This window comes from Camelus ferus, chromosome 20 (genome assembly GCF_009834535.1).
Source record: "Camelus ferus isolate YT-003-E chromosome 20, BCGSAC_Cfer_1.0, whole genome shotgun sequence".
Lineage (NCBI taxonomy): Eukaryota > Metazoa > Chordata > Mammalia > Artiodactyla > Camelidae > Camelus > Camelus ferus.
Window position 1 is genome coordinate 36,990,773 of NC_045715.1, and position 22,169 is coordinate 37,012,941.

Sequence of the window (22,169 nt, forward strand, 5' to 3'; positions counted from 1 at the left end):
GTGCCAGAATTTGTTATTCTGGCTCAGAGTTTGGCTGTGTTTACTGTTTGTTGTAGCTGCAACAGCCAGAAGCTTCAGATGTCTCAAGTTTCCCTGACTTTGCCTTCCGCCGCCCCTGTGGGCTTCCCTAAGTGCTCCTCCTCAGGGAGAGCCTGCAGCCCTTTTAGCTGTCATTCTCCATACAGGAGACATGCTGGCGCAGTGACAAGGCACAGGGGACTGGAAGCATTCTATAATCTCACGAGGGAATCTCGGGCTTTTGTGTGACCTGTGTCTTAGGAGGTAAACTTCACAAGGGTTCCTCCAGCAGTATCGATCTTTCCTACTGCTTTGGTGAGACGTGAAGTCTAGCAGAGCTTGAAGTGGGATGAGTGCTCTGCTGCAGCTGGGACAAGGCTCTGATAAGGTCTGCTCCTCTAGAGAATAGGCCTTGGATGGAGAGTGCTCTGGTGACATCACACAATGGCTTTCTTCCCCTCTTCCTGCCTGAGCCACAAGAAGATCCTTCTCAGATCCTCCCTGTGAAAACCTGATGCGGTTTCTTGAGGTAAAAACTCATAAAAGAGTGATGACTTTTTTGAGACTTTGGCTCCAGGAGTTTCTCACTCTCATGCTTACCCACGCTCAACCTTCAGCAATTTGTCAAAATTATCATTTAAGTGTTTCTAGCCAGTGAGGAGAGCTCCACTGTGCACCTTGGGATTCATCTGCCTCTCCAGATTTCAGAGTCAAAGTCTGCCCTGCAATCTCAGTTCCCTGATGGGTCCAGGAAAAGTCAAGAAAAGTCATTTAGTTTCAGTTTGCCCAACTTTTTCTTGTTTTAAAGATAAGGACAACCATTTCCAAGCTCTTTACATGTGGAGTTAACATGAGGATTTCATAATGTACCTTTTTACGGACAGACAATTCTAATTTTAATTATCCTGTGTATCAATCTTTTTTGACCTTGTTAGCCCCTTATTATATTGTCTGTAATAAATTTGTTTATGCAAAATATTTTCTCTCATGCTGATTTTTCCTGACTTAGGTATACAATCCACCAGGATTAGATTTTTGTGTACACCGTTAGGCAAGTGTTAAGACTTCTTTTTTCTACCTGTATATTCAACTGAACGACTGTTATATTTTCTTGACAAACGGACCCACTTACTATTATATAATGTACGTTGTTGTCTCTTTTAACCATTTAAAATGTAAAGGCTGTTTTGTCTCGTGTGTGTCTTTGAGGCTAAAGTGACCCTCTTCCAAATCATCATATTGTTGTCCTTTTTTAAAAAAATCCATTCGTCGATTATATGTCTTTTGAATGAAGATTTTAATCCGTTTATGTTTAAGGTAACTATTGATAAGTAAGGACTCAGAATTGCCATTTCACTGTTTCAGGTTGTTTTGTTCCTTTTCTCTTGTCCCACTGGCTCTTTTATGTTTTGATGGTCGCTAGTCCCAGTATGCTATGACTTCTTTATCATGTTCCTTTGTGTAATCACTACAGGTTTTTCCTTGAGGTTATCAGGAAGCTTACATAAAACAACATAAAATTATAACCCTCTATTTTAAGCTAACAACATTGTAACTGCCATAAAATTCCTAAGCTTCACACTTCTCCCCCTCACATTTTAGGTTAAAAATGTTACAATTTACATGCGTTTTATATTGTGTAATTAATAACAGATTATTGTACTTGTGGTTATTTCTACTGTTTTTTTAACTTTTAAACTAGCATTATAAGTGAATAGGGCACCCTCATTTCCAACTTTGACTACATATTTCCATTACCAGTGATTTTTACACTCCTTTCTTACGTTTTTGAGTGTTAATTAGAGTCCTTTAACTTCCCCTCGAAGAAATCACTTTAGCATTTCTTGTAAAGCAGGACTTGGGGTGATGAATTCCTTCAGCTGTTGTTTTGGGAAAGTTTTATCCCTCCATTTCAGAGGGACAGCGTCACCATGTATAATATTCTTGGTTGACATTTTTTTTTTCTTTAAACATTCTGACTATATAACCCCATTCTCTCCTGGCCTAAAAAGTTTCTGTTGAGAAATCCACTAATTTCAGCCTTATGGGGGTTCCCTTATATGCAACTTCTCTCTTTTCTCTTGCTGCTTTAAAATTTTTTTTCTTTAACCTTTGACAATTTAATTATAATGTATTTTTGTGTAGCTCTATTTCAGTCAATCTATTTCAGTCAACCTAGTTGGGGTCCTTGGGCCTCTAAGATTTGGAAGTCTATTTCTCTCCTCAAGCTATGGAAGTTTTTGGCCATTATTGCTTTAAATACATTTTCTGTCCTTTTTTTCTTTTCCTTCTTCTTCTGGAATTGCCATAGGGTGAATATTGTTTCTTTAATCATGTCCCATATGTTCCCTATGCTTTTTTCATCCTCTCCTTCATTCTTTTTTCTTTTTGCTCTCTGGCTGGATAATTTCAAGTGTCCTGTCTTCCAAGTCACTGATTCTTTCTTTTACATGCTCAAGTATGATCTGAGGGCTCGCTGCTGAATATTTCAGTTCAGTTGCTGTGTTTTTCATCTCTCAGATTTCTGTTTTTCTTTCTTGTGTTGATGGTTTCCAGTACTTTGTTGAACTTCTTGTTTTGTTCCGGCATTGTTTTCCTAATTTCATGTAGTTGTCCATATGTTCTTAATTTAAGGTCACTAAAGTTCCTTAAGAGAATTATTCTGAGTTTGTTGTCTGAAAATTCACAGGTCTCCATTTCTTTAAGGACAGTTATTGGAGCATTATTAGTTTTCTTGGGTCATGTCATATGTCCCTGATTTTTCTTGACCCCGATCCCTTACACTGGTATCTGTGCATTTGGGCGAGTGGGCTCCTCTTTCAGACTTTGCAGTTTGCTTTGTCAGAGACAATTCTTCACCAGTTGGCTCAGTCTGGACTCTGTGCCTGTCCCCTGGTAACATCCTTGGCCAGGTGGGACCTGCTATTAATGTCTATTTTGGGGTGACTCAACTGTTTGAGCTTGAGGTTGGGAGTGAGGATGGTGTGCACCACCACAGGCCTGGTTCCCTGTCCAAGAGAGGCCATAAGATGCACCCAGTGGTTGCCAGGCTGCCTGATCAGGCTTACCAGATGGTCGTGACCAGTAGGCGGGGCTATGAATTAACTTCCTGCCCTTGTGAGGTAGCAGAAGAAGACCCAGGGTCTGTAAAGTTCATCGTTTGGGGACCGAGAGTGTGCTCTAATTTCCCTGGTCAGGTGAGAACACAGTTTTTGCTCTGCAGCCTGGGAAAGCCACAGGCTGTGCTCTCTGTTCAAGGGCCACCAAGAGATGGCTGCAGGGTGGTGCTCTGATAAGGGTCCCTGGTCAGGCAGACCGGAGGCTTATTCGGCAGTGAATTAATATCCCTGCGTGGGCTCAGCAGGAGGCAGTGCCGGCCACTGATGCTCTTTGTGGGCTTTCTCTTTTATATTTCAAAAAAGGATCAAAGATATCATTTTATTTTATTATAAATTATTCCATGTATTTTAACTAAAAAGAAAAAAAAAAAAGAAAAAACAAAACTATTCACCATTTCTCCCCTTTCTGACAAACACCAAATTCTTCTCTGTATCTATGGGCTTGTTTTCTTTTTCTTTCTTTCATTGTTTCTTTTCTTTTTTTTTTTTTTTAGATTCAACATATAAGGGTGATCATACGGCATTTGTTTTTCTCTGTTTCACTTATGTCACTTAGCATAATTCCCTTGAGTTACATCAGTGTCACAAATGGCAAGGTTTCATTCTTTTTTGTAGCTGGTAACATTCCACTGTACACACATACCACAATGTCTTCATCCATTCATCCATACGTTGATGGACACAGGTCCCCATGCCTTGTCTCTTGTAAATAATGCCACAGTGAACATGGGGGTTCATATATCTTTTGGGGGTTAGTGTTTTCATTTCTTTTTAATAAATTCCAGAAAGTGAAATTGCTGGATCCTATGATAGCTCTATTTTAATTTTTCTGAGGAACCTCCATACCATTTTCCCTAGTCACTGCACTGATTTACTTTCCCGCCAACAGTGCCCAAGAGTTCCCTTTTTTCCACATCTTCACCAACACTTGCTATTTCTTGTCTTTTTAATAGACGAGCCATTCTAAAATGTACTGTAACATATCATTGTGGTTTATCGTTACCTAACCCCACTACCACTGTCTCCTCCTTCAAAAATTTAGATCAGGTTTCTAAGACTCAGTGCTTGCAGACTGAAACAAGCAAGCAGGACACAAGGTGCAAACAAGATCACACACCTGTAAGTGCGAGCTGGAGAGCCTGGGCTGGTTTCAAGGCTCCTTGTAACTTAGTTCCAGCCTATTTTTGTTAGGCAAGACAATGAACTCACTTTGATAAACAAGTTAGCACTTCATTAAAATCCACAGCAAAGCAAAACTTTCATGTAGCTTCTCACAACATAAGAAAGTAAACAATCAATGCCTTTCTACCTACTTCTCTGTTTGTCTAACTTGGTGCATCAAGACTGAAGGGAAAAACAATATACGTATTTAACCTGAGATATTTCCTTACTAACGTTCTCTTCTCAACTGCACATCTCAAGTCAAGTGGCCAAGAGGGGTTCCTCTTCTGCTGCCTCCTCCCTATTGCCTCTTCCGTTTCTGCTCAACACACATATAAAATCTCCTTAAAGAAACAGTGGTTTCACTGTCACATCTTAATTCAGCTGTGTCTTCCCACCTAGACCACACATGAACTCACTCACCTAGAATTTCAGATAGGAACACATTTCTTGTTTCCTGATCTTCCAGTAAGACACTGTAGTTTTAAATAAACACTATAACCGCAGTGGCCAGGCTAGTAACATTTGTAAATCACAATGAACTTTTAAATTAAGATGGTTTTGGACACTCTGGGGACCCTCAACCCTGAAGAGTTGTGTCTCTCTATTTTTAAGCAAATGAGGCAACAATAAAGTGGGATCAATTTTAGAAGGTTGCCTTTACCTCTTTGTTGAGGTTATGTCTTAGTGATCAAAAAAAAAAACAAAACCTCCCCTTCTTTTTAATATTTCTTTTTTTCAAAGTACATTTGCAATGGATAATTCTGTTGGCCTTCTCACAGCTGAAGTGGGTCTTAATACTTTTCACTCTAAGGTCTGTTATCTATAAAGTCTTGTGTATTTTCAAAGGGAAATGTTCCAAAATGTCTGTGTAGAAAAATAAATAAGATTCTCTTTCCCTACAGAATAGAAACAGTATTCTTTTAATTTGGACCTTCAGTGAAAACAGTGGGTTTTGGTTACTGAAGCAAATGTTTCCTTTAAGAATGTTTACTGAACTGAAATCATTTTACTAAGAAATGTGAGCTTTATTTAGTTATCTGTTGTTATTATGAGATCAAAGTAGAAGAATCTAATTCTCAAAGCAACCTCTTCAAACCTCAACTTTTTTTTAACCTCAGGAAATTGATGTCACAAACTTACTTTCCATATCCTGCAAGGAAAGTTTTTCCCCAAGAAATTGCTCAAGGTATCAGTACACTTCATATAAATAGATTTAAATGTTTTAAACACACCTCAATACAAGCATGTTCTGAGAAATTTGAAAAGATATAACTGATTAATGAGGAAATGAGCCTGGAGGTGAGTAGGAGGTGAGTAGGAGACATAATTCCTGAATGAAGGGAGAAAGAGAGACTGATAGAAATCAAGGAAGAAGCAATTCAAAACCAAGAAGAAAAACAGCAGCACATATTACAATCATTCTGAACCAGGGAGGAAACCTAAATTTGTTGGCCTTCTTCCTGCAGGAAATAACCAAATTTCATTTTTATGTAAACAAAAACTTGGATAAAGGGAAAAAAACCTGCCAATTTCTTGGATGGGGAGACAGTATTCCTAAGTCAATCCCATCTACATTTTCCTACAGTATTGAATGAAATGGATATTGGGAGGTGAAGTTTTGGACAAATGTAGTTTGGATTCAATTAGACAAAACAAATATATAAAAATAATTTAAAAGGGTTTGATGAAAAGACTAATAAGAGGGTCATGCCATGTTAGATTTGAGATCTAATATAAAGCCATGTTAAGTAAAAGTATGGTACTTACACAAAACAAATGACCAAAGGGACAGGAAGAGAGAAGATAAACTGGGTTGGCATCCTTGCTCTACTATGCTTCAAACAGAGGGCCTTGGGCAACCAACCTAACCTTGATAAGTCACAGTTGCACCCCATAAAAAATTAAAGTTATAAAAATTTACTTCCTAGGATTGTGGTAAAGACAAAACAATTCATGCTAAACACAGAATTTAATAAATATCTGCTAATGTTATCACTGAATAGAAACTCTAGAGATAGACTCAAAAATATAAAAACATAGCATGTGTCACAGCTGAACATTTTGTCTTTCTGAGGAAATAACAGGTTACGTATTGAATGGATAGCAGTGTGTTTGTGTAAAATCTAGATTCCTACCTTGCAGCATAAATAAAAATACAGTACAGCTGGATGAAAGATTGGATTATAAGAAATGAAGCCAAAGAAAAGACAGGTAAATTTTGAAGTACTGAAGGTCTTTCTCAGCAAAATTCCAAAGGCAGAAGCCAAAGGGAATACTTTAAGTGGAAGTAATGAGACACTAATTAACATCACAAAAACATAAAAAGGCATGATACAATTTACTGGTAATGGCAAAAATATGATCAAAGTTGGACTCTGTGTTAGATATGGTAATGCTGATGTGTAATTCACTTACAACTCTAAAGTTAAAATACAAATGTAGTAAAAATATCCATACCTACAATAATCTGCTATTAGTTACACACAATATAAAAATATATAAACTGTAACATCAATAACATAAAAATGTGAGGGAAGGAGAAGCAAAAGAGTAAAGCACAGTAATTCAACTGACAATCAGCTGTTTTCAGTTTAAAATAGAGTGTTAACCTTTTAAGATATTATGTAATCTTCATCATATTCACAAGGGGAAATCCTGTAATAATAACACAAAAAAAACAAGATAAAGAAGTCTAAGTGTTCTAATTCTACATGATATCAAGACACAAAAAAAGCCAGTGGGATGAAAAACAAGTAACAATGAATCTACAAAACAACTAGAAAATAATTAACAAAAAGGTAAATTTTCATCTATCAATAATTACTTTAATCAAAAAAAAAAAAGATCCAATGACATGCTGTCTTCTACCCACTTTAGTTAAAGACACATGGACTGAGAATGAAGGGACTGAAAAAGATATTTAAAGCAAATAGTAACCAAACAAAAGCAGTGATAATTATCGTTACACCAGACAAAACAGACTTTACCAAAATGGTAAAAAGAGACAAAGAAGTTCGTATAATGATAAGTAGGTCAATCCATCAGATAATATAACAATTGTTAAGTATTTATGTGTCCAACATCAGAGCACCTAAATATATACAGCAGAACTTAACAGAGGTAAAAAGAGAAATAGACAGCAATACAGTGATAATTGGAGACTTTTATCAAAAGGGAAACAGTGAATTTGACAATACTATAAACCATATGGACCTAAAAATATATACAGAACATTCTCTCCAACAACAGCAAAATACACATTCTTCTCACGCATACATGGAATATTTTCCAGGATAGAATATGTGTGAGTCCACGGAACAAGTCAGCAAAGTCAAGAAGATTGAAATCATACTAAGTATCTTCTCTCACTACAATGGTATGAGATTAGAAATCCAACAAGAGAAAAACTGCAGAACTCTTGAATGTTTGGAAATTAAACAACACTCTCCTGAACATCCAATGGATAAAAAAAAATTAAAGGGGAAATAAAAAAAGTATCTTGAGACAAGCAAAAATGGAAACACCACATACCAAAACTTATGGGAGGCAGCCAAAGAATTTCTAGGAAAAAAATATTAGTGATAAACACCTATATTAAGAAGCAAGAAATATTCCAAGTTAAAAAACCTAACTCATACGCCCAAGAAACTAGAATAAAAATGTCAGCAGAACCCAATGTCAGCAGAAGGCAAAAAGATGATAAAGTTTAGAGAAGAAATAAATGAAACAGAAAAATCATAGAAAAGATTAGCCAACTAAGATTTGGTTCTTTGGAAATAGTTTAAAAACTGGCAAACCCTTAACTAGACTAACCAACAAAAAAGAGAGGAGACTCAAATCAACAAAAGTATAAATGAAAAAGAAGACATTATACCCGATAACAAGAAATACAAAAGATCATAAAGGGCTACTATGAACAACAGTAGTATGCCTACAAACTAGACAACCTAAGAGAAACAGGGAAAAAATCTTAGAAAATACAACCTACCAAAACTGAATCAAGAAGATATAAAAAATATGAATAGACCAACTACTTCTAAGAAGATGGAATCAATAATAAAAAAATTTCTCGATAAAGAAAAGCCCATGGTCAAATGGCTTCACTGGTTAATTTTACCAAACATTCAAAGAAGAATAAACATCAATCCTTCTCAAACTCTTCCAATAAACTGAAGTATAGGGAACACTCCCAAACTCACCATATGAGTCTAGCATGACCCTGATTCCAAAGCCAGAAAAGGGTATTACTAGAAATCTACAGACCAATATCCATGATGAATAAATATGCAAAAATTCTCAATAAAATACCAGCAAATCAAATTCAGCAGCAGCTGAAAAGAATTAAAACAATTTTCCAAGATCAAGTGAGTATTATCCCTGGAATGCAAGGATGGTTCAACACCAGCAAATCAATCAAATGATACATCACATTAATGAAATGAAAGAAAAGAATGGATATGACCATCTCAATATTTACAGAAAAAGGATGTGACAAAATTCAACATTCATTCATGATAAAAATGAAATACTTAGCAAATTAGATATAGAAGGAGCATATCTTAACATAATAAATGCCATATATGACAAGTCCACAGCTAACACTATACACAATGGTGAAAAGCTGAAAGCAAAAACCATCATTAAAAAGAAAAACAGACAAAACAAAACCTTCTGCAGATCAAGTCAGTGTTTTTTCTACTCTACTTTTTCTGCCTAACCGAGTTTTTTAAGTAGGAAGAAAAACCCTGAAGATCAATTTTTGTAACATTTGCCTAGTGACCTTCATGGATTAACTGCGGTGTAAGAGACAGAGCCATCTGGGGTATGTTTTCTTATTTGGTGAGCTTCAAGCTTATGATCTAAGCATAACCCACCACAGAAAGATTTAAATACTTCCAATTTTAGCATCCTACCATCAAATTCATGTGTGGTATTTTAAATGTTGGTTACTTGAATGCCACTTTAAAATGTCGTCTAGCTCAGAAGCAGTTTTTTTTTTTCCAACTGTCCTCAACACCTACAGATATGTAGAAGAACTAAAAATTATATTATCTCTGAACACAAAAACTAACTGATTACCTGTTGTCAAAAATTAGAGAGAAGATTATATTAATAAAAGAGGTTGGAGATAAACAAAAGCAAACCAAATTATTCAAGGGTTTCCTCATTTTTCTTCACTGGTAAAAAGTGATCCAGCCACTTGAAAAAAATTAATAGAAAGGAACTTGATTCATCTTTTTCTCACTGACTTTTGTGGCTTGAAGCCCTTTTTCATATGCACTTGAAAACTGGAATGTGTCTAACTCTAATGGACTCCTTGCTCTCTTTTAACTATTTATTTTTGTCTTAAAATACTTTTTAAATTGAGATATAGTTGATTTACAATATTGTGTTAGTTGCCCTCTTTCGTTTTTGTTTTGTTTTGTTTTGTTTTGTTTTTTGATGATCACCCACACCTCATTCCAACTTTCTATAAGAACATTTTCTAACATAATACTGTGCTGGAGGAAGTTACTTGTGTAGCTAAAAAAAAAAAAAAAAACCCAAATCAAACAAACAAACAAAAAAAAACAAGCCCTATCTCATAATCAAAAAGCTTCTGGAAATACTAAGTTAAACTAAAACAGTTTTTCCGCAGCTGGAATGCTCAGAGATTTTACATCTGAACCTACCATCTAAAACTGTGTCTGATAAAATTGATATTTGTTGAATAAATTAATGATGCATTTTGTAAAAACCTCTGTAGGGACATCCAATTTTTAACTTTTTGCTTTCTTTCTTGCTCATCGATTTCATAGCTCTTTAATAACAGATGTTGAATTAAATGAGCAACATCTAATGCATGTATTTACAAATTAACACATTTGCAAAGCAATGCTTTGAGTCATAAAGTTTCACAAATACTTTGAATAATAAGCGTTCCTATTTTTGCTATTAGTGTATCAGCAGTAGTAACAGTATTAATTGCAATGACTGTAATAATATTAAGTACTCACCAAATTCACTGTTACCAAGACAAATGTTCTAGAAGCACCACAGCTCATGTCAGTTTTGTAAGATCTAAGGAGGCAGCCTTCCCTGTACCCATTCCACAGATACGGAATTGAGAACAGGACTGGAATTCTGGAACATACTCTTTGAGAACTTCAAACACAAATCACACTGAGGAAATACGTGCTGTTTGGTAGCATTTAAACATGGTTTAGTAAGAGTCAATATTAAAAAATGAAAGCTTTGCTGTAAAAATTAGGTAAATAATTTTATTTTTCCAAAAGAGAATAATAAACATATGGAAAACATTATGAGCAAAGGCACATTAGCTAACCGTCTGTTACGTTTAAGAGAAAAAAAAAAAGGCACATGGTATTTCTTTAGGGAAAAGCTAAATATTGCCTATTCTGCTCTGTCTCTTTGCTACCAATTAATGCAGGGCTGTTATTTGCGGTATTGGCTCTCATTTGTTTCAACTCTGTTTTTTTACCGAGTTACGAAGACTCGGAATGGAGAAAAACAGAGACTGTGCAATTGTTTGGTCTTAAGTAGATTAAACAATTTGTTCACCGGTGGGTCCCTGGGAATACGCAGGAGGGTGAGACTCAATTTTTAAATCAAAAATTAAGACAAGTCTATTGGCCGTGTACGTTTCCTCCATCACTGAAATGCTGTATGTTGCGTCACCTAATTTTCTTGCTCTTTTGGGTTGGCGTGGTTATAAATATTCCACACTCCAATCTATAGGCTCAGAGTTGTTTCTCTATATTAAGCAATATCTGATAATTATGAATCTTTGACTTCCATACAACCACGTGCAGTCCCATAAGTCATCTGTTTAAGTAATAAAAAAAAAAATCCAACAGAACCCAAGAAAGATCCCTCTGTTAGACGATTAGCGTGCGCTTTCCAGACTGAGTGGGGATGTTCCATTTATAACTCTCATTTGTTTCCTAGCATCGTGGCCAAGTTTCCACTTACTACATGTCCCCTCGCCTTAATATTAACTTCCAGTTGGGAGTGCAGTCAACTGTTTCTCAACCCCTAAATGAGAGCAAATGATATCCACCCCACAACCACCACCAATTTTACTAGAAGCCACTTCAAAGATTTCATTTGAAAGAATGAAGTCTGTTCACTGCTTCCCAAAGCCAAGGTGAGCCCTGCTCGTAATGAACTGGGACTTTCTGCAATTTCCCTCCAATTGCAACACTGGCAGTTTTTCCCAAGATAATTTTCTTTCCTCTTCCGCTCAAGGTAAACCTGGGTATTCTGTGTTTGCTGCTGTCATGGGAGAGAGGGGACAGGAGATGCGGAAGGGGAGGGGGCGCTGGAGGACTCTGCCCCACTCAGGCTGCTTGTGACCAGCACGCGTGTGTTTGCAGGGACATCCCACGGTCTGTCCACACATCAGCGGTCTGTCTGAGCAGAAAAGCCCAGAACAGTTTAAAGATTGTCTCAGCTCCACACAGTTTCCAAAGAGAGAGCAGCATACATTCCTTTATTTCTCCCTGACAGTGTCACCGGCTTATCAAACTGGACGGAAGTGGCTGACACTGTTTGAACGCAGATGGCAGAAAAGACAAACCCCAGAGCTCCAGCATTTAGCTCCCTGCGTGGTCTCTGCTCTTTGACCATTTCCTCCATCGTGCCTTTAAACTGGCCTCTTGGGCACCAGGTCATGGCGCTTCCGCTCCAAGCCGCTGGCACCCCCTTCTCCTCCTCCTGTTTGCACCGTGACTACAACCCCAGGTCCGGGCAGCGTGACAAGGTCACGCTGGGGGGACTATTGCTTCCCCAGGCTCTCCGCCGCACCCCCCTACCCTTCGGCACCCCCATACATACTTAGAGCTTGTGCACATAGTAAAGGAACAGAAGACACAGTGACAGGTGCTTGTGGACACACTTCCTGTGAACTCGTGCAGGAGCTCCCTGACACACACAAGTATAGATACACACACGCACAGAGACATGCGCATATACACACACGTGCACACACATGTGCACACACACAGACATGCAGAGACACACAGAGACATGCAGACACACAAGCATACGCACACATATACGCACAGACACACGTATACACGCACAGACATACACAGACCCACAAACACATAGACACATGCACACATGTACACCAAACAGTTCAGCTTAAATTGGAGATATGTTCCTTCAGAAAAGATTTATATCCTTCCCAACACCTGTAGGCGCCACTGACCCACAACCCTTTGAAAATATTTTGTCTGCTTGGGTCCTTCCCATTCTGCTGGCAGTGAGAATCTGAACCTGAAATCCACATAACCATCAACCAAAAGTGATGAAGTCTGAAGGGAGCTTTTCTCTTTCTCCCTCACCCACAGCCGAGGCTGTGAGGATGACCGCGCTGGCCGGCCACTCCCTCTGTGAGGTGGCGTGTGTGCTGGTTCACCCTTCTGACTGAGGGTGTGTGACCTGCGAGGTCTCAGCCTTATGCAGGTTCTCACCTGGGCCCCCCATCTTGCTGGGGTCCCAGGTTGTTCCTTGTGGCTGTGACAGGACAGACAGACACCCCGGGACAGCATCCTCCCCTCCCAAGGCCTTTTGCCCAACTGGTGTTTCATCCTCACACACTGATGTGCGCACACACACACACACCCTTGGTTGGGGTTAGTTTCTCCTTGTTCTTTATATCTGATCTGAAACCTTTCTTCCTCAGATAGATCTTCCCTAACCATTACAATCATAGTGGGGTAACTGCAATATTTGGCACCAGGGCAATTTCAAGAGGCAGAAAAGTTTCCAGAATCAGACGTCTGGGTTCCCAGGTTTTGCACTGTAGCTCTGTATCCCTAAAACACTAAACTATGACTCATTAGATAATAAATACGCTACTTGAATAAAATATTACTCCAAGTGTTACCGTATATAAAGGATATGGCCGTAGAGAGAAATGAGAGACAGACAGACACAGACAAAGACACACCGACACACACACAGGCCTCTGCAGGAACCTGCCGGTGAGGAACACTTAAGTTACAGTTGCAGCTGGACACAGAATCCTGAAGTGATGCCGAGTTCCCTATTGTTTTAGAAACTAGAATCCAGAAGGAACATTGCAAAAACTCCCACGCCCCAAAGTCCGTGGGATATCGGGGTTTTTTCCTAATTCAATACGATGTTCCTTGCCTGCTTCCAGAGGATAAATAAGGATTTGTGCACATATGTTACAAAGTCAAAATAAGCCCTTGTGGGGGTGTCTCTTCACAATGTTTTTTAACTTCTGCCAAGAAGCTGTACACGGTGGGACTGTGACATTCAGCCTCACACACTGGTTTTCAGCCTCACCGAAAAGCTTTCAGACGCTCTTATCTTCAGTTGTCAAAATCTTGGGTTCAAAGAACATCAAATGAATCTATTTTTCGCCGAGTTTAAGAAAGAACATCAATTAAAAAAATAATAACCTTAAGATGAAATTTCTATCTATTCTTTGAAGTAAAATACCTTAAAAAGAACTGCGTGATCACGAGCATTTAAGAAGCAATTCTTAATCCCCCCAACTTTTTAAATCTCTTGATTTTGATCATTTCACAGAATAGACTTGATAAAAACCAGGGGTTCTTCCAAAAAGAGTGCTGGCCAACATCAGGAAAAGATCTGAAACAAAATATTCTACATTTCAGCACCATCTGGTCTCATCACAGAGCACCAGATTATCGAAAAGAGCTTCAGCTTCGTGATTACAGCAGTTCATGCTGCCTTCTCGGGGCTCTGCCCTCCCCAAAGGCCATCAGAGTTCAGTTATTAAATTTTAGGGCCGAGAGCATGTGGGAGTCAAAAACGGCAGACATAGCTCTAAAAGGATTAATCCTCCAAAATGAACACATTTGGGGATTTTTCTCAAATCAGATGAATGGTTCTATGAGACATCCTTGCTCTAAAAAGAGGCACAATTTACAAATATTTCCGGAGGGCTTGGCATGTGACAGGCACTGGTTCAACGTTACAGTCATAGCAATTTATCAAGATCGTTTCACCAAAGGTCTTCATACGTTTAGGTGACAAAGAAGTCCACCCACCTTTACACGTACACACAACCACGACAAAGTACCTGAAGGGCCGTGAGGATATTCGCTAAGGCTTGTCCGTATGTGTCGTGACAGTGAACAGCAAGAGCCCTCGGCGGGATTTCCTTCATGACACTTTCCAACAATTTCTTCATGCTTCCCGGAGTCCCCACGCCAATCGTGTCTCCCAGGGAGATCTCGTAACAGCCCATGCCATACAATCTCTTAGACACCTATCGGGAAGAGTGAGCAGCTAGTGAGACAAAGGACAGGAACAGACTCCAATCCTGCTGTTCCTCAGCAAACGTCATCCAGAGATAAGCATCACTACCTCAGATCAATTGCAGATCCCCGGAAAACACGTATGTTCGTCTTCCAGTCCTGTTCTTTGCTCATTAAATCCCAGACATTACACAAAACCTTGAAGGACATTAATTATCCTTTTCTCATATTCAAGTGTGCCTTGGAGTCATATCTATCTACATGTTCAATTATGAAATTATAAGCTACAATTTCAGTTCTGGGAGGCTTATTTTCTCAGCCCTTCAATCAAATGGAAGCATCGCAAATATACTGTGGAACTAGTATTTCTCAAGGCATTAGACTCGTGGTCAAGAGATAGCAATCACACAGCTCTGTAGCTGGTAGAGACACTTAAGGTTTCTGGCTTAATTTTTTTCTGGCTCACAAATGGATGCTCTTGTGCTGAGGAAATTTCAAGTCTCCTTCGAGCCAAATAACTGATGTTCCCTTCAAAGAGCAGCATGAATTTGCATGAAGGCAGCCTAGTGTGTTGGCCAAGACGTGGGTTCTGGAATCAGACACAGGCCTGGTTTTCAGTCTCAGCTGCCACCCAGGCTAGGCATGTGATACTGGGGAGGAGATTAACCCTGTTAAGCCTCAGTCCCTACTACATAAAATAAAGACGTTAACACACCGTCACTGAGCACGTTTTCTAAGCCTAACTACTTAAGTTTTCTTAATTACAGTAATCATGATGATGTTCACAAGGGCAGGTTTGGTTGTGAAAATGAAATGAGAATCTATACATAACACTTGGTGCAAAATCTGTCACATGCTCGACCGCTAACTCCCGTCTGGTGTGTTTCTTCTGTGCCTGTCTGATGCCCACGGTCATGCGAGGTGCTGGGACTGAGAGGTATACGGAGGTCACGATGGGTCATGCTGTGAAGGAGCCAGGAGTCAAGCGCGGACAGATCCGCTCCACTTGGGAATGTGTCAACCTCGCTAAAAGGATAATTTGGGGACAAAGAAATGGGACTCTAAGAACACAGAGCAAACTGACCTCAATCTATCGAGCAGGAGGAACCTAAGGGACAGCTGGAGACTAAGCCAGCATTAACTGATTGAAGAGGTTGCAGGCCAAAGGTATAGGAAGAAGGTTCCAGGAGGAGCATCAAATACAGAGGCTAACGTGCTCCAGGCAGCTGAAATATGAAATACCAAGGGCATCCAAGTAGGCAGAGGGGCCAAACGCAAAGGACAGCCGTGACAAGAAAGCAAAAACCAAGGGGTGATGGATCTGCATAAAGTTGGGAGGTAGGTTCGGGGCAGAGCACACACAGCCTTGCAGACCAACCAGGCTTAGGATTTGGGTTGAGGATTCTATCATGAGAGCAACAGAAAGCCTTAACAAAACATAGGGTAGTGGAGATACAATCGGATTTCTATTTGAGAAAGGCAGTATCAATCCAATATCAAAAACAGGATGGAGGGCACTCAGAAGGGCTACCCACTCCTGGCAGGAGACTACCATTGGATGGAAATTTGGATTTAAAAAGGCATAATGGTGATTCTCCCCTACCTACTGCCTATGGAATACTGGAATTTCTTAACAGTCAGATTGAGGAGGAGGCGACAAGCTAAGAGGTTGGAGGAGATTCCTAAGGGAATGCAAGGGCTACAGGAATCAGGAAGCAGGGAACAGTCACCAGCTCCAACGTCTGCTGAGATGTCCAGATGAGGATTGAATATGATCTCGCATTTCTTGCCCCAAGTGCCAAGTCGTGATCTTACAAAGAGGGATTTCAGCTGAGAGAATGGTCTAGATGTCATCTTGGAGGGCAGTGGAAAGTTGGTGGCACATGGAGAGAGGGACCTCCCCTCCACTGCTGCAGACAGCCCTCTGAAGGAGGTTCAGACGTGAAAGGATGGAGAGAGACGGTCCAAAAACTAGACAGGGATGCTGACTTAAGGAAGGAAGTTTCCAGATGATAGAGGCTTGGACATGTTCAAGGTTAATGGGAGGATTCTGCAGTTGCATGCATGGGGGGAGGGGGGTAATTAAGGGGAAGGGTTAGGGGCTTGAACACAGGGAACAGACTTTGCAATAGTCATTTTGGAGAGTGAGACAGGGAGCTGGCCACACAGTGTCGTGGAACAGCACAGAAAGCCCAGGCGAGGTCACTGGTCATGAATTCCTGATGCTTCCAATCCACCTGGTGCATGACTTCTTTTGAAGCAACACCCCAGGCATCGTGGAGCAGGAGTGGAGAGCCCGAGGCTGCACGTGTGGTGCATCCAGAGTTGGTGGGAGGCGCAAGGCTGGAAAGCAAGGGCTCGCGGGTGTGGGCAGAGTTGGATTCAGGTTTTGGGGAGCCTGCAGTTCCACAACTTTGGAAATGTTCTTTAAGAAAAGAACATATAACTGGGAATACAAAATAATAGCAGAGACTTTAAAGGGTCCCACACCAGCAAAGGACTACAGAGCTTAACCTTCCTCACTCTATAGTACGTCTGCCTCTGCGTGCAAACGCCTGCTTCGTTGATAGACCACGGGGTAGCTATCATTTGAAAAATCTGCTGTTCAAATAAATGCACAGGAGACGAATGGCTTTAGCCAACCTGAGAGTTCCTTCAGTTTCTCACAATGCTTTCTTCATGGCTTCAGAAGCACATTACTAAGCTTATAAAAATTAACCTTAACAACAGGTGCACACTAATACGCTACATGATGTACAAATGAGTTTTTGAGCATCCAACCCAATCTCAAAGACCGAGAGTTTTGTATTCATTGGCATCAATTAAGAAACAGGAACAGGGAGTAGAAAATGAACTTCACTAAGCAGGTCCTTCATGACTACCATGTATTGCTGTGAAATTGCTCTGGAGTAACAGCAACTTAGCAAGCTCTCGGCAGTGAGAGCTATGGGATCTCGAAGGAACACACACAAACGCCAGCGTACGCAGGAGACAACAAGGGAGGCCACCTGAGCACCCAAGGAGAAGTTCAAGTGTGTGTACCAGCTGCCCTGGCAGCACTCTGACGGAAGGTGAAAAGGTCACTCAGTGCGCTCTACCCACATGAAGACAAAAGAGATGCTTTTATTCGCTCCAACTTTGAGCACCCAAAGGATAAGACTTGAATGCTAACTCTGATCAGTGATAGTCAACATATATATAGGTCTTGAGCGTTAAAATAAAACTATTCACCAAGTGAGCCAACGTGTCTTCCAATACACAGTTCTCCACAGTCTTTGTGGTGCAGACGCAATTCGTGGGAAGAAAAATAGCCCACTTTTTAAAATAACAGACATCATTTTACCATGAACTAGAAAACTGGATGAATCTCTTACTTCAGTCACTTTCTGCGGCGTGACGCTTCCTTCACACGGGCATCCCAAGGCACAAGATACGTACCTAAAGTGAAACAGACAGCCGTGTAAGTATCCGTACAGTGGGTAAGCCATTTCCTAATTTTCACTTTATAAAAATAAAGAAATGGCCAAAACGTCATCAAGAAAATTGACTTTACTCTGTCTTTTCATTATTATCATATTCTTAGGCCAAAACCATTTGAAACATTTTCAACTTATCTCATTTTTTTAAAAATTGAAGTATAGTCGGTTTACAATGTTGGGTCAGTTTCTGGTGCACAGCATCATGTTTCAGTCATACATGTACAATACACAGATTCCTTTTCATATTCTTTTTCATTATACCTTACTATAGGATATTGAATACAGTTCCCTGTGCTATACAGTAGAAACTTGTTTATCTATTTTATATATATTAGTATCTGCACATCACCAACTCCCAGTTTATCCCTTCCCACCCTCTTTTACCCCTGGTAACTATAGGTTTGTTCTTTATGTCTGTGAGTCTGTTTCTGTTTTGTAATTAAGTTCCCTTGTGTCTTTTTTTTTTTTTTAGATTTCCCATGAATATCATATGGTATTTTTCCTTATCTTTCTGGCTTACTTCACTTAGAATAATGAACTCCAGGTTCATCCACGTTGCTGAAAATGGTATTATTTTATTCTTTTTTATGACTAAGTAGTATTCCATTGTATAAACACACCACAACTTCTTTATCTAATCATCTGTTGATGGACATCTAGGTTGTTTCCATGTCTTGGCTGTTGTAAATAGTGCTGCTATGAACACTGGGGTGCATGTGTCTTTTCAAATTAGAGTTCCCTCCAGATACATGCCCAGGAGTGGGATTGATGGATCATATGGTAAGTCTACTTTTTGTTTTTTCTTTTTTGAGGAATCTCCATACTTCAATTCAACTCATTTTAATTTTTCTAATAATTATGATGCTATATGTATTATTTGATGGCAGATGGGAGTAAGATAAGTGTTTATCTTGTAGGGTTGCTTAAACTACAGCAATGGATGAATATTCAAAGCAGAAAATATCAGTGAAATATACTGTTTTTTTTAAAATAAGTATCTATATTCAACTGTGAAATCTCCAGGTCTTTGGAATCACACAGAGAGACCATGTAGATGACTAACTGAATTTCTCTCTTCACTTCCGTCTGGCTGTTTTGGCCCCATGTAGACACAGCCATTAATCACCCCCAAACCCCGAGAACTGGCCACAACCTCAAAGTTCATCTTGTTTATCTCTCGTGGATGTACCTAAATCACCCCAAACAGAAGAGCATCTAGTCTGTGTTTAAAAGGCTCCCAAGACAGATATTTCACAAGCTGCCTCTACAATTTACTCCAATATTAAAAAGTCAAGCCTTTCCTGCAAGGACAATGATGCATTTCCATCTTAAAGTATTCAGCTTTTGAAAAAGCTTGCTTTAGTTATTTTCAGCTCAACACCGATCCCAATTTATTAAACTCTTTTCAGAGATTTTACAACACCTATATTAAAATCATGCACCGTGAGTCTGATTGTCAGGAATGAAGCAATTTGCATGAGGGAGAGAGGGATGCTGGAAAGGAGACTTGGGCTCAGTTCTTTGGGCCAGAATATGATGGCCTTAGCAAGCAAGTCCCTTGCATGCTATACCATGGAGCTTAAATACTGAGCTCACTCAAAATTATTTTGAGACATTCATAATCATTCAGTGAGGCAGTGACAAGATCAGATTTGTTTTCCAGAAATGTCACCCTTTGCGAACTCCAGAAGTGGCTGTCAAAGGAAAGATGGAGGCAAAAACATGAGCAGAACTACTACTGAGTTTCCTTGATTTTAAGATGCTGTCAACTGGAAGACACTCTATGAATTTCACAACAGGTTTTGGAGTAAAAACTTAAAATATACATTCAGTAGCTCAATGCATAACAATTGATCCTAAAGATATAACCTGATTTCAAAGTATTAGAATGTGAGTAAAAGTTAGGTTTTGGAATTAAAATAACTAAGCAGTTCCATTCAGCCATAAAGCAGTTATGAGCACAGAGAAGGAGAAAAAGAGGATAAATTCAAGTAAAATTTGAAAGCCGTGCTGAACAGGAAACCCATCTCTTGATGAGTTTCTTGAGAAGCATTTTTTTTCTTCGGTCTCTCATAAAATGAATGGCTTTTTCAATAAATTGGTAGGTTTAAAATTTTGTTGCTTTTTTACATAAAGTTTGTGCCTTTCCTAGAAGTTTAAGATGTAAACATATTCTCATGTGTGAATTTGAAAATTCAAGAGCCTGTTATGAGATGATACACATTTTTTTAACAAACGGTAATTTCTTCAATAAGTTGTTTGCCTTCTGAAGTGTCTACACCTTAAGCCTTAACATAAAATTTCAATCAGAAAAGGGTTATGTTGTCATATCATAATAGGAAGAAAATCTCTATTGGAATATACACTTCTGTAAGACTGCATGCATCATGTTCCTAAAACCTGTCTTTGTTTAAGAAAGTCTGGATTACATAAATCATATTTAGAAAAACAAAACAAAACAAATCCATCTCTCTCCTCTTCCAATTATATAATCTGAGCTTAACGTTGGAATAATTTGTATAAATCTAATCAAGATACGTGAAAAGAAAATGTTCTTAAGTGGACACAGCACTGGAGAAGGTGGCTAGGGGTGAAAACGGATAAATATTTTCACTTCAGATACAATGATTATAGATAACATGTTGCAAAGAGAATGCATTTACTCTGAACTCCAAATATCTAAATGTGATTAAAAAAGGAAATTCAAGCCATCCATTTGCATGTTGCCCCTCCTAATGTGAAAACCAAAAAAAGGCAAACAAACAAACAAAAACCCAATAACAAATGTAAGACACGGTTGAACAAGCATATCTCTCCTGCATTCTCTTAAACTGGAACGTGAAAACTTGGCCCCAGCTACCCCTTTATGCCATGACCCCAACTCTCCACGTGCATTTTCACTCGCTCAAGTTCCCCATCTGAATCCTCCCCGGGCCTATGATCTGCCTGGTCTTCACTCTCCACTGCATCTTTATTTTCATGTGCTCTCTTCCACCCTTTTTTAACCTATTCATGCATGGGGCTACTTTTCTCCCAAGGGAACACGATGGTTCTCAGCTATGTTCATTGACTAATTTACCACTCTGGAGCAGAGGCTGGCCAGCTATGGCCCATGGGCCAAATCCTGCTCGTCATTCTTTTGCAAATAAAATTTTATCGGAACAAAGCCAGGCCCATCTGTTCACCTATTATCCATGGCTATTCTGCACTATCACAGCAGAGCTGAGTAGCTGCATCAAAGACCGTCTGACCCACGAAGCCCAAAGCATTAGTGTCTGGCTCTTTACAGAAAAAGCCTGTCAATGGCTGGTAAAAAGCAAGGCATATTCATGAGTGTGATAAGCCCTCTGTCATGAAGAAAACAGGCTGCAAACTCTGCTTAGACTAGTGGCGAAAGTCAAGTTTCTAGACTTCTCTTCTCTAATCATCCATTACAGTGGTTCTCAACCCTGGCTGTCTGGAGCTTAAAAAACAAAACAGACACCAATGGTTAGAGCACACTCCAAACCAATTAAATCAGAAACTTGGGGAAAAGACTCTAACCACTGACATATTAAAATAATTTTCAAAGTTCCATTACGCTACCAAAATTGAAAACCATGCAACTATTAGCAAGACTTCCTTACCTGGATCGTTTGATTGATGCCTGTATGTAAAAGTGAAACTACACAGACATGAGAGTATCTAATCTCAGGAACGTCCTCACTGCTGCCCCAAAGCCTCTACCTTTGATTGGACTCATGACATTCACAGCATTTATCCATTTTTAATTGACTGGTGGTTAAATTTCTCAGACTTATCCCAAATAGTATGCATTCTGCCTAAGCCCCAGCCTGCAATGTCTCCGTTTATTTTTTCATTTCATTCCTTACTCCTGATTCATTGTCCTTTTCACTGAACTATATCCTTTAGTAATTCTTTCAGCAAGGGTCGAATTTTGCAGACTATTTCGTCAACCGACGGTTTTATTTCACCCTTATTAATTTGTAATAGTTTGGCTAGGTATAGAATTCTAGGTTGACAGGGTTTTGTTTTGTTTTGCTTGTTTGTTTGGTTTAGTTTTATCATTTTATACATATTATTTCACTCTCTCCAGGTCTCAGTTTTTGCTGATGACTATTTTGCTGTCT

The 22,169-nt window shown here is 39.3% G+C and overlaps 1 protein-coding gene across 3 annotated transcripts in view; it reads right to left on the reverse strand.

The window, feature by feature from the left end:
- HMGCLL1 (3-hydroxymethyl-3-methylglutaryl-CoA lyase like 1) overlaps positions 1-22,169 on the reverse strand; it is a 122,745-nt gene that overhangs the window by 40,525 nt on the left and 60,051 nt on the right. For all 3 annotated transcript variants that reach the window (XR_004313670.1, XM_032463316.1, XM_032463317.1), the window contains exons 6-7: positions 17,935-17,998; positions 14,383-14,571 (exon numbers count right to left, since the gene is read on the reverse strand). Coding sequence is in view for 2 of the 3 variants with exons in the window: in XM_032463316.1 (XP_032319207.1) it covers positions 14,383-14,571; positions 17,935-17,998 (253 nt within the window). In the remaining variant the exon portion in view is untranslated. The remainder of the gene's footprint in view (positions 1-14,382; positions 14,572-17,934; positions 17,999-22,169) is intronic.